This window comes from Simochromis diagramma, unplaced genomic scaffold, assembly GCF_900408965.1.
Source record: "Simochromis diagramma unplaced genomic scaffold, fSimDia1.1 OVJJ01000216.1, whole genome shotgun sequence".
NCBI lineage: Eukaryota > Metazoa > Chordata > Actinopteri > Cichliformes > Cichlidae > Simochromis > Simochromis diagramma.
Window position 1 is genome coordinate 1424385 of NW_024386883.1, and position 12664 is coordinate 1437048.

The 12664-nt window shown below is 41.4% G+C and overlaps 2 protein-coding genes across 2 annotated transcripts; both read left to right on the top strand.

Moving 5' to 3' along the window:
• The first annotated feature begins 1955 nt into the window (after window positions 1-1955).
• dpagt1 (dolichyl-phosphate (UDP-N-acetylglucosamine) N-acetylglucosaminephosphotransferase 1 (GlcNAc-1-P transferase)) lies at window positions 1956-6178 on the top strand. Its single transcript, XM_040032885.1, has 9 exons — window positions 1956-2437; window positions 2549-2669; window positions 2754-2967; window positions 3056-3202; window positions 3293-3377; window positions 3494-3682; window positions 3783-3870; window positions 4954-5109; window positions 5201-6178. The coding sequence occupies exons 1-9, from the start codon at window positions 2283-2285 to the stop codon at window positions 5264-5266; spliced, it is 1221 nt and encodes a 406-aa protein (XP_039888819.1). The 5' UTR covers window positions 1956-2282; the 3' UTR covers window positions 5267-6178.
• A 749-nt stretch (window positions 6179-6927) lies between these two features.
• LOC120734223 (histone H4 transcription factor) lies at window positions 6928-11028 on the top strand. Its single transcript, XM_040032883.1, has 9 exons — window positions 6928-7347; window positions 7710-7936; window positions 8447-8558; window positions 8691-8843; window positions 8929-9006; window positions 9518-9638; window positions 9737-9875; window positions 9964-10088; window positions 10160-11028. The coding sequence occupies exons 1-9, from the start codon at window positions 7191-7193 to the stop codon at window positions 10524-10526; spliced, it is 1479 nt and encodes a 492-aa protein (XP_039888817.1). The 5' UTR covers window positions 6928-7190; the 3' UTR covers window positions 10527-11028.
• Window positions 11029-12664: the final 1636 nt, after the last annotated feature.

Genomic DNA, 12664 nt, shown 5'->3' on the forward strand with positions numbered 1-12664 from the left:
CTGTCCAGCATCTTCCCCCGCCACCTGATCCAACTCATAACCAGGTGGTGATCAGTTACCAACTCACACCTCCCTTCACCTGAGTGTCCAGAACATATGACTGCAGATCTGATGATACAATTACAAAATTCATCATTGACCTGCAGTTTAGGGTGTCCTGGTGCCATGTGCACTTATGGACATGGTGTTTGTTAAGTCCAGTAACAGAACAGGGCTTCAGATCTGGCAGGCTGTTACATCCAATTATGCCCCGCCAGGTCTCACTGTCATTGCTCACATGAGCATTGTCTCCCACTAAGAGGATGGCGTGCCCAGGTGGAGCATTCTCAAGCGCCTCACCCATGTACTCCAAGAAAGCTGGGTACTCTAAACTGTCATTCGGCACAAAAGCGCAGATGACAGTCAGGACCTGTTCCCTGATCTGAAGGTGCAGTGAACAAACACTCTCATCCACCAGGGTAAAGCTCCAATATACAGGCAGCAAGCCAAGTGGATACTAGTAATGACTATGTGTTGTTTCTATATATACTTCACTACTAAAGACATTTTGTATTGTGTCGAATCTCATCTGAATCTCACAGTTCGTCAGAACAGTTTTTAGCTCATTTGTCATTCAGAGCTACAGATCTCTCACTTCCCTTAATGCTACTTTATCTCAATGGCTTTGGTGCAGTTCTCATATCAGGAAAGTCATTCTCACACCTCACCTTTTTACTGTAATCAGATCACTTAAAACATTTTTCAAATTGTAACACTAATTAACCCTTCAGAACTGCTTTAAGTCTTCATGATGCAGGTTTAACAAGGTGCTGGAAACATTTCTCTGAGATTTTGCTTCATATTGAAATAATAGCACCACACAGTTGCTGCAGGTTTGTCATTCGCTCATCCAGATTTCCCTTAAAATGTCCTTTACTGGACTGAAATCCAGACTGTGAAGACCAGCCCATCTGGTACCAACAACCAGTTTCAGTCACCTTTCTTCCACTATTCTAATGCTCAGTTTGAACTTCAATAGGCTGTCTTCGTGATGTCTACATCGGGGACTCTTCACCATCTTCAAGCAACTTAAAGAAGTCCAGACACTTTTATTTTCAAGCTCCTTAGACTACAATGACCTGGATGGCTGAGAACCTTCACAGACATCTACATGTTTAAATGCTTTGAGCTGCTGACATGTGATTGGATAATTAGATGTTTGGATTAGCAAGCACTTGAACATGCATACATAAAAAGTGGCTGCTGAAGGTGTGTAGCATGACTTTACTGGAGTATACAGCAGTTGGTTCTATGTTCTCAGATTTTCTTTGTCTCTTTTCTGATAGGAAAGAGACAGTACCAATTCACTTTTCTCAATTAAGGCCATTTAAAGTTTCAAATTAATTCTTCACTTTATATATATATATATATATATATATATATATGAAATCAATTTTCAGTATTGATTAAAGATATGATATGATGAGATAAGTCCCTCACTTGGGAAGGTTTTACTATTATAATATCAAAATGAATAGAGAAGAAATAAATATATGCAACATAACCTATAGCCTACAACAATATTACTAAACAGCAACAGAAGAAAAATATACATTATACAAAAGAGAGAAAGCATTTGTTTTGTCAACAGGTGGCAGAATTTTATCATAAAAATGACGTATGTGCGAAAAATTATGTACCGAAGAAGAAGATTTCACTTCCGCGTCAATACAGATGTCGGAAGTCAAAGTTGGTATTTTCTGTATACTTTATACAATAAGAGTATACAGAAATCTCTCAAAAACTTATCAAAATTTCAGATATTCTGTAAATAATGCAAACATTGAAACTTACACACAATAGGTATTTTATTCTATTGAAAGCTCATTTTAGAGTTAAAAACGGGTTCGAGAGAGAGACGTTATGGGCCAATAACGTTTTATTTTGAAAACCTCAATCGGAAGTCCCATCTCGTTGTATGTCGTTTGACTTAACGGTTGAACTAATGTCAGACGTGGAGTTTAGACAGCCAGGCAATGCAGAGCTAATAAAATTTACAAGTCGTAATGACAGATGGTATGGATTACCACTGTGACTCGAGGACTTATAGACTTGTGGATTTTTTTTGACCGTGGAATTACAGAGACGCCTTTTGTTCTGAAATGATGGCTTGATATGTTTCTCGTACCTCGGTGATCACAGTCAGAGCCAATCCGTCGCCCGCCCGCAGGGAAGCGGCGTCACAATAGCTACAAACGTGATTTCGATCTGGCAGAAACCAATTCGCCAAAAAGCCCGAAATAATGTCACCCATACCCGTCCTTCCGCTGGTCATCAACTGCTTCATGTCTGTGCTCGGCTGCTTGGCCACACTGAAACTCATTCCGGCTTTCAAAGATCATTTCATATCAGCCAGATTATACGGAGTGGATCTAAACAAAACATCCAAAAAGGAAGTGTGAGTCGTTTCCCTGTCTGTCCTTTTAGCTACACGGCTTTCAGCTTAAATGACATATTCAGTAAAATATGATAATAAATTGTTTTCCTTTTCACTCCCCTTTCTTTACAGTCCAGAGTCTCAAGGAGTCATCAGTGGGACTGTCTTCCTCATCATCCTTTTCTGTTTCATCCCAGTGCCTTTCCTCAGCTGCTTCGTTGGAGATCAGTGCATGGGCTTCCCACATGATGAGGTGAGTACACTGATGTGCAATGACCCCGTGTTTCTTTCCAGTCTGAACCTCACGTCTGACCTTTGTGTGCGTTGTTTTTGCCAGTTTGTACAGCTCATCGGTGCACTTCTGGCCATCTGTTGCATGATCTTCCTTGGTTTTGCCGATGATGTGCTCAACCTCCGGTGGAGACACAAGCTCTTGCTTCCCACCATGGCTTCCTTGCCACTGCTCATGGTCTATTTTACCAACTTTGGCAACACTGTCATAGTGGTCCCCAAGCCCTTCAGAGCACTGCTCGGACTACACTTGGATTTGGGTGAGTTGTGTGGTTGTCCGCTGTTCTTTGTCTGGATTCACTGCTTTGAAGTCTTCCTTTAAATGGTGTTTCGTCATTTCTTCTGCAGGCATCCTGTACTATGTCTACATGGGAATGCTTGCTGTATTCTGCACAAACGCCATCAACATCCTAGCAGGCATCAACGGGATCGAATCAGGCCAAGCTCTGTTTATCTCGGGCTCCATCATCATATTTAACCTTCTGGAGCTCAGCGGTATGCGTTTTCATTTCCCGTCACACGTGTGCAGAAGCTGGACATATTTTGTGTAACATGTGGTTCTTTGCGCTTTCTTCTTATTATTAGGAGATTACCGCGATGACCACGTTTTCTCCCTCTACTTCATGATACCGTTCTTCTTCACCACATTAGCGCTTATGTACCACAACTGGTAAGATAAGTCTACCGAACTCGGGAAAGTTAACATATATTTTCTGCAATCAAAAACAAAGAGCTATATGTGCAAGTCCCCCTCTAGCATGGTGATTGTAATCTGTTTTGTCACAGGTACCCTTCATCTGTGTTTGTGGGAGATACTTTCTGCTACTTTGCTGGGATGACCTTTGCTGTAGTCGGCATCCTGGGACACTTCAGCAAAACAATGCTGCTGTTCTTCATTCCTCAAGTGGTTAACTTTGTCTACTCCGTACCACAGCTGTTTCACATAATCCCCTGTCCCAGGCACCGGCTCCCGAGGTGACTGCCTGATTATGAACATCATTTATATACGATTATACCCTGTTGATATGTGTATTGCTCAACTTTTTCTTTCTTCCAATGCTCCTTCTAACTAAAGGTTGAACCCAGAAAATGGCAAGCTGGGGATGAGCTACTCTAAATTCAAAACAAAGGACCTCTCTAAGTTAGGCCACCTCATTTTGACGGTAAAGCTTTTCTTTTGCGTATTCTCTGTTTGAGTATTCCCATGCTTTAATAGAAATTCTCCTAAACTAAGCTGTAAATCATGTCAGCTGCTGGTCTTGTCCCATCACAACTCAAAGAGGAAAGCACCAAATCCAGACTTTTGATAAGATGAAATGAGGAAATCTTTATGAATATAATTATCTAATTGCTTTGGGCAATGAAGCTGATTGTTTCTGCTCCAATTGCCTCGCGCTGTCAGCGTCCGTTATTAAAACCCAGACGCATTATTTGGTTGTGACGCAGAACACATTTTCTCATACACTGTATGACAGAGTCCCGTAAAATACTCACTGCACTGACTGCTTCCATAAAAAAAATAACAGGGTAAATAGCAGCCAGGTGCTGCTGATCAAATGCGCTTGATTAATTGTTCATCATCAAGTGTGAGCGCCTCTATAAAAGCAGACGTGTTGGCAGTTTGCTGGTGTGAAGCATTCAGATGCTTGTTAACAAAACGCCAATGAGAGAAAGATATAAGCATTAATGGCAGAGAAGCAATTGTTGCTGCCCGTCAGTCTGAGATGGGCTATAAAGTCTGTCTGTTCTGTTGCATGACCCAAATGATCCCAAGAACAGCAGCAAATCTAACCTAGAAAAAAAAAGATAAAGCAACAAGCAATAAGAGTGGGCCAGAATTCTTCTACATTAATGTGACTGACTGATAAAGCCATACAGAAAACAATTAAAAGTAGTTCTACGATGTAATGAATCACAGGGAGTATTTAGTTTTTCACAGCACTGCATACAGGTTGTACCGCACATCGCAGCACACCTAGATTTGGCACATAATAATTATGCCCATGGGACAGGTTACATGCAACATAAAAAAATGACAATGAACCATATGTATCAACCTGAAAATCAGATTAATTAATCCAATACATTAATTTGCTTAATTAAAAAAATTGGAGAAGTTGATAATAACTCACAAGTTTGGATATCATGTATAAACGCGCACACACACACACAGCTGAGGCAGACCACTAGCATGCGTCGGGCTGTGTTTACTGGCTGATAACAATAAAACCTTTAATCCTCAACAGGTGGCAGAGTTATTAAAGCTGCTCGAGGTGCGCAGAGGCCATGAGGGGGATGGTGATTTTATTGAGTGCAACAACATGACCTTAATAAACCTGGTGCTGAAAGTACTCGGACCCGTCCACGAGAGAACTCTCACAGTCATCATGCTTGTCATACAGGTATAACAGAGCACCTGCAGTATCCACATATGCCTGAATATTGTCAGCCATAAAATGTTTGACTCGCCTCTCATTTCTGCGTCTCACTCAGGTGATGGGCAGCGCAGTGGCTTTTGGGATCCGTTATCATCTCGTCCGTCTCTTCTATGACGTCTAGATTACCGGGACTGAGGACGGAGTGCTGACTGAGGAAAATATGATACTGCTGTGGAACTATTTTACAGGCTCACTGTTCATTTGCCTTTTAATAGTTTCCACTACCTCACTGACATTTTTCATGTTCAGACTCTTTCTGCAGTAAAGACCCAGAGCAAGAGTTAAAGCTTTATTTAACTTCACCACAACATTTTCATATATATGTACAAGCAGAACGGCTAATGGTTTGATGCCAACAGTAGCGCTCTCCTGGGATTCAGTCATTACAGTCAGGGAAATGTAACTGGGTCTTAATCACCCCACGTGTTCACCCTGAAAGTATATTTTTATACTTGGTTTTTAAAAAGAAAGTCTGTCAAGTTTTGATCTTCGGTGTAGCAGACATCGCTGACTTGCAAACGTAGAAATCCTCTAAAAACTGGTCAAATATTCACATGTTCACATACTGCTTTAACCTGCTGTTGAGAGAAAATGTGCCTACTTACACTTTAATGCAGTTATGGTAGGAATATTAAACTCATTTAGTGCTTCTTGGTTGTTTCTTTTCCCTCTCAACAAAAGTCGCAACAACAAAATGATTGTTGTGAAGAACAGCAGTAAAATATCAAAGGAGTGTAGTCATCAATAAAGTGTGAGGAGATGATTAAATAGAGGTCATGAAGTCACATGACCACGTCCTGATTGTGGAAAAAGCACATCCCGATTAAAGATAACTGATCGTCTTTGCTTTTCTTTCATCAAATGTATAGCCGTGTTGTTTAGGACTGAGCATCATCCCAACGGTTTCAGAAAGAGCATCAACGTGAAGTCAACTGGCACTGGACTTTTTTATTTAGGAATGTAATTACAAGTGCAAAACTGTTTACTGAGATTGAAGGCACAGATTATCAAATAAAAACGGGAAAAATGATGATGTAAGATTGTGTTGTATTAATACTTGGGAGAAAGTGTGCTAAATTATAGTGCTTAAAGTGCTTCCGTTATAGTTCAGAAATGGGACAAAGTCACAGTTTGTGTGGTTTTACCTCTCTCATGCTGAATTGTAACACAAGCAATCAATATACAATTGAAGTGCAGACATTTTACCAAAAATTTAGCATTACCTGTTTACCCATTGTATACAAATAGCTGAAAGGGAGGACATGCAGAAGGTTGGTGAGACAGAGAAGAGTGTTAGGGTTAGATTGAGGCAGGTGATCCGCTGTGGCGACGCCTAACGGGAACAGGTTGTGGGTTGTTTGACATGGAAGACCCAAAGAGTCACTCACCTCAAAACAGAACATTTTGTGCTTTGTTAATGAATTGTGCAATGAAATGTGCTCTAGTAAAATCTTTTACCAAATACTTTTTCATAATCTTTAGTTAGACATCACTAAACTTATGATTAAAGCACAAAATACTTTGATTTTGATGTGTGGAATTCTTGTTTTCCATAATTGTAAGCGTGTAGTAAGGTGATATTTTTGCCTTTAAAATGTACACAGTGTCCAGTAGTATAAAATAAAATGATAGGAGCATAAATGACTAATAAATGTCAATAAAAATGAAGATTTATTGTAAATATCTTCCCAAGACCGTTTCAATTGTTAACTGTAAATACAAAAAGGGATTTTGAGTAGGAACTATTTAACTAAACTTTGTTTCAAGGGGAACGTCGGTGTTGTTGCACAGCCCGCGTTTGTGGACGGAAAAAGAACAGGTCCGATGAATACGAGCTCTCTTTTAACGCTGTCGTGAAGCTTATAACAATTTATTCTTTTAGCTTATTAAACAGTTCTCTGCTGGTGTTTCAGCAACACTGTGGAGACTGTTTAATGTAAGCTAGCAGCTTAGTTGCTGGGCGGTCAGGTGATGGTCAAACAGCGTTTGCGACTTCGGTCCTGGAGCGAAACGTTTGACATTTAGTCCAGTTGTGACTCGGAGAGATGCCTCCTAACAAGCGAATGCAGAAGAAAGCACTCAAGCTGGAGTGTGAGTGGGGTTCATGCCAGGAATCATTTAATCGGATGGAAAACTTTTGCAAGCATGTGGAGGGTCATCTAAGTGCTTTGGAAGAGGAGGAGGAGGAAGAAGAAACAGAGGGTGAGGTGAAACGCAGCTTCGTGTACGTGTGGCACCTCCATAGCTGAGGTGTTTGTTTTGGAGATGTAGCGTGAGGAGCTGGACAGGAACGTGTTTTAATGATTTGGTTCAATAGGCCTTAACCAGTGTGGCCTCACTTACTGCACGTCTAGACCACCACTAGAAATGACGAGAGCTTTTACCCATCAGCTGCTTATTCATAACATTTGGCCACTAGATATTGAATTGGATTAATTTACTTAACTTTGCTGACATCCAAAGTCCTGATGATAAACAAGGCATTCAGATAGATAAGTCATACTGATCCTTTGCCCAAAGTGATGATTCCTCCTAATCTAGTCTCTTTTACTTTTTGTGCAAAGGGGAGAGAAGCTGTCTGTGGAGAGACTGTGGTTTTTGCTCCGTGGAGGGATCTGAAGAGTTGCGGCGACACGTGTTCTTTCACTGTTATCACACTAAACTAAAGCAGCTGGGTCAGCAGGTTCTCAGTGCCCATCCAAAAATCGGCAACTGCTCCATCGCCTACCACAATCGCAACATCATCCCTGAAATCCCAGATAATTTTGTCTGCCTTTGGGAGGAATGTGAAGTAAGTTTGCTGTATCTGCTGCTGGTGAAAGACGAGAGTAGCAGATACATTGAGCATTGATGGAGCTTTCCCAAATCTTATGCTGCCAGTTCTATAGACACTAATGCTACTTCATAACGTGAGAGGTCTAGGGTTTTGAACCGAAGCCTGAAAACAAGCTGGCTAGTCTCTCCACTGTTCACTCCAGAGAACATGACATCCATGTTTTCCAAAAAGAATTGCAAATGTTAATTCGTCTGACATCAGAAAAGGTCTCCGCTTTGCTTCACTTGATTATAAATGAGGTTTGGCCCAGAGAAGACGGCAGTGTTTTGGATTATGTTCATAAATGGCTTTTTCTTTGCATGACAAAGCTTTAACCTGCTTTTGTGGATAGCACTGTGAACTGTGTTCAGATCTCTGTTAGTGTTCCTGAACCCAGTATTTCTGAGTTTGTAAATGATCTGTGTAGTAGAGTCAAACTAATAATACATGTGGCTCTGTAACTCTCTTAATGCACATCTGTTAAAGCAACCACCGTATGAAAACCCTGAGTGGTTTTATCGCCATGTGGAAATGCACAGCCTGTGCATAGAGATACCTACAGGAGACTGTGAAATCCCGATACGCTGTGGATGGAAAGGTACGCTTACAGTGTTTGTTGTTGTTTTTTTCAACTGTAAATGTTAAGTGAAGATTGTACAGCTGTACATTTTCAGTGTCGAGCTGAGGATTTCAGACTTTTGAATCCAGGTTTTGTGCCTGTCATTTTCAGACTGTGAAGCGACTGCTAAAGGCCGTCCTAAGCTGCGAGAGCACCTGCGCAGCCACACTCAGGAAAAGGTGGTGGCATGTCCCGGCTGTGGGGGGATGTATGCCAACAATACAAAGCTGTTTGACCACATCATACGACAGAGCGCCATGGAAGGTAGATTCTGTCAGATTTATGAAATTAAGCTTAGTAATGTTAAAAAAACCTTTAATAATCGAACAATCTGTGTCGTGTCACATAGGTCAGAGGTTCCAGTGCTCACACTGCTCCAAACGTTTTGCAACAGAAAGACTTCTGAGGGACCACATGAGGACCCACGGTCAGTTATGCTTCATTGTGCTTTTTTTTTTTTTTACACATGAGCTTATGCCATGATGAGGTGTCCATCCATACACAATTCACAAAAAATGATACTCCTGGAGTATGAAGCAAATCTGTTCCATACTCTTGGAGGTGAAACTTTCACACATTGTTCATCTACCAGGTCTTCACTCAGATTGTGTTTAAGACTAAGACTTTATTTCTGCATGTCACACATTACAATAACCCGGGAATTGTGATGGACTGTGAGCCAGATGAGTTAATCAGCATCTTTCTGGATCTTTTCTGCTTCATAGTGAGAGCATCCAGTTTTAAAATGAAGCATTTCACAACTATTTCTTGGCTTGACGCAACCAAAAATAAAAATAGTCCTTCACAGTGTCTATTTTTGATCTGCTGAGCATGTGATGCACTTTGTTGTGAGTGAGTGAAGAAATCCTGTTGCCAACAAACAACTCTGTAGTCTTAATATAGACAAATTTAATTTCCCCACTGCTTTATTGGGACAGTGAGCCACTACAAATGCCCATTATGTGACATGACGTGCCCGTCGCCCTCTTCACTGCGCAACCATATCAAGTTCCGCCACAGCAACGAGAAGCCATACAGCTGTGACTACTGCGAGTACAGGTACCCTAACCCCTGAAACTTCACCAATTTAAGGATTAAGTTATTAAACAGACAATGACATTTGCTCCCACCGTTTTTTTTTTTTAAAAACCTCACAGCTGTAAGAATCTGGTCGACTTGCGCAAACATCTGGACACCCACAGCAGCGAGTCAGCCTTCCACTGTGACGTCCCTGGCTGTGGCTTTACATCTCGAGCCGCTTGCACCATGAAGATTCACCACAAAAGAGAGCACGAGGTGATGTTTGGAGTGTTTGTTTAAACTTGCGTTCAAGTAGGGATTTTTGATGTTTTCATTGATGATTGTGTTTTATTTCCATAACCAGGGGAGTTTTGTAGCTCGCTACAAGTGCCATGTGTGCGGCCAGTGTTTCACTAGGGGCAACAACCTAACTGTCCATCTGCACAAAAAGCACCAATTTAAGTGGCCGTCCGGACACCCCAGGTTCAGGTGAGTGTTGCAGTGAAGCAGCTGCAGTAATAGCTATTGCAACGCTTGAAGTCTTTATTCGCTCTTGACAGGTACAAGGAGCACGAGGATGGTTTCTTGCGTCTGCAGCTGATTCGCTACGAGAGCGTGGAGCTGACCGAGCAGTTGATGCGAGAAAGACAAAACAGGCAAGCGGAGGAGGACGGCGGCAGCGAGCCGACGGAAGGTCAGGAGTTGCAGGAAGGAGCAGCTCCTGCAGAGGTGCAGGTGGAATTGAAAGGGGTGCTGCTGGAAGAGCAGAGGATCGACGAGCCAGGCTCGACTGTCGGCGCTGAGGAAGGCGGACAGGAAGAGGGCATGCTGTATGTCCTCACTGGAGGACTGTCACAGGCAGGAGAGGAGTCTGTAATGCTGCAGCTCCAGGATGCTGCTCAGCAACAGGAGATGGAGGTGCTGTGACTTGATGCACATCCTGAGCAGGCACAAAGTACCCAGTCACACTCTTCTTGGAATTCATGAACTTCTACAAAAACCTGGCTTGGATTTGAACAGAAAGCGAACTGCTTTACTTAAATTATAACATCTGAATTAAGGAACACGTACTGTTATGATTCATGTTGAATATAAGCCTATATTAGGCAAGTAAACTGTATTTTATGTGTTTATTTGCTAATGTGTAGCATCTTAATTTTAAACTGTTTTCAGTTAGATGTTCGTGTCTCATGCTGTAAAATCTGTCGAGACAGTTGAAGGCTAATGTTGCACTGCCTGCTGGGTTCTCAATCAATCAAATTCAGAGATACATCAGCTGAAACCTTTAAAGGTTAAGAACATGAGTCACGGGACGTCGTGTTGTCATTAATATTCAACAAAATCTGGATTAAAGCTAAGAGGGCTCACTTTATCATCTCGCAGAGTGTGTACCTTTCCCAGTTAAACTTGAATAAACACGTGAAACCTTTTTGTCTATTTTTTTTTTATGTTTTGTAATATTTTTTTAAGAGTGAACTTTTTTCTTTATGTATTACATACATTCATCATCTGTTTTGGCTCCACCTGCTAAATCTAATTGCACTCCTGCAGCTCTGTTACTGATCTACACGGCTGTATAATTGACATCTCAATCATCTAAAATGTCTTGACTGAACTCAACTGAGCTGTAAATCTAAACGTTGTCTCTGTAGTATTGTTAACGTCCACATTCACCACCCACATCATTAGTTACACCTTGTTGGTACCAGTTTGGACCCCCTTCTGCCTGCACAGCTGCCTTAATTATTTGTCGCTTAGATTCCACAAGGTGCTCGAAACATCTCTCTGAGAGTTTGACATGATAGCATCACACAGGCATCGCACATCCGTGATGTGAATCTCCCGTCCTGCCACATCTCAAAAGAGTTCTATTGGATTGAGATCTGGTGACTTAAGGGCATGTTCAAGAAACCAGTTTGAGATGACTTAAGCTTTGTGACATGATGCGTTACAATGGAAATCCAGGCTCATCAGACCAGGCGTTGCTTTTTCAGTCTTTTGTTATTCAATTTTGGTGAGCCTGTGAAATTTTAGCTTGCTTTTCTTGTTTTTAGGAGACAGGAGTGGCGCTCAGAGTGCGGTCTTCTGCTGCTGCAGCCCATCTGCTTCATGGATGGTCAAGTTGTACATTCAGAGATACTCTTTTGCATACCTTGGTTATAATAAAGTTACATTTTCAGCCAGAGAAATACTGTTCTCTGGATATTTTCTCTTTCAAACCATTTTCTGTAAACTCTAAAAAGGGTTGAACTCATACCAGCCCGTCTGGCACCAACAACCATGCTATGTTCAAAGTCGCTTAAATCATCTTTCTTTCCTTTGTTTGAACTTCAGCAGGTTGTTTTCAAGCAACAAGGCCAACATTAGGTTTGTTTTCTGCTTTTCTCATACAAGAAAGACAAAAAACCCCAGAAAACAATTACAATTTTTCATGCTGACCAAAACAAAGTTCTATATTTCTCTCAATATATTCTATATAATTATATATATTTCATATATTTTAGTTAATCCACCTAATGTGAATGATGCGCATTGGATAAAGCGTCTGTGTTTAAGGTACAAGTACCTCTGTTATCCATCACTCGTCTCATCAATTTGGAGACGGTCGTTCTTTCATCCCTCTTCTGCTTTAAACCTATAAAAACCTTTGATCAGGTGTCAAAATCGTGACACAGCTTTGCCCAAGTGGAGTCCCAGGATGATAAACAGTGCACAGCATTAGCTGTTTGTAGAAGATTAGGCAGCACACAGAGCTTAGTTGAAGCGTTACTTAAACTCTCTCTCGCTGCTTCCTCTTCCTCCAGTGAGTGAACTCTGTTCTCCTGGGACTGATTCTAATGGCTTCATAGTCTAGTGATGGCGTAGTATAATGCTTCTACTTGGTTCCTGGGTGCACCTAAAACATTTTTTTTAGAAAAACTACTTCATCAGGAGATGGGAACTGTGAGATTTTACATACTGCTGCTCCTGTTGTTGTTTGGGTCCATCCACAGAGGGATATCTCAGTTTCCTGAGTGGAATGGAGAGCTGGAAGGTAGTGGTAAGATCTCCTTTTCTGACACCGT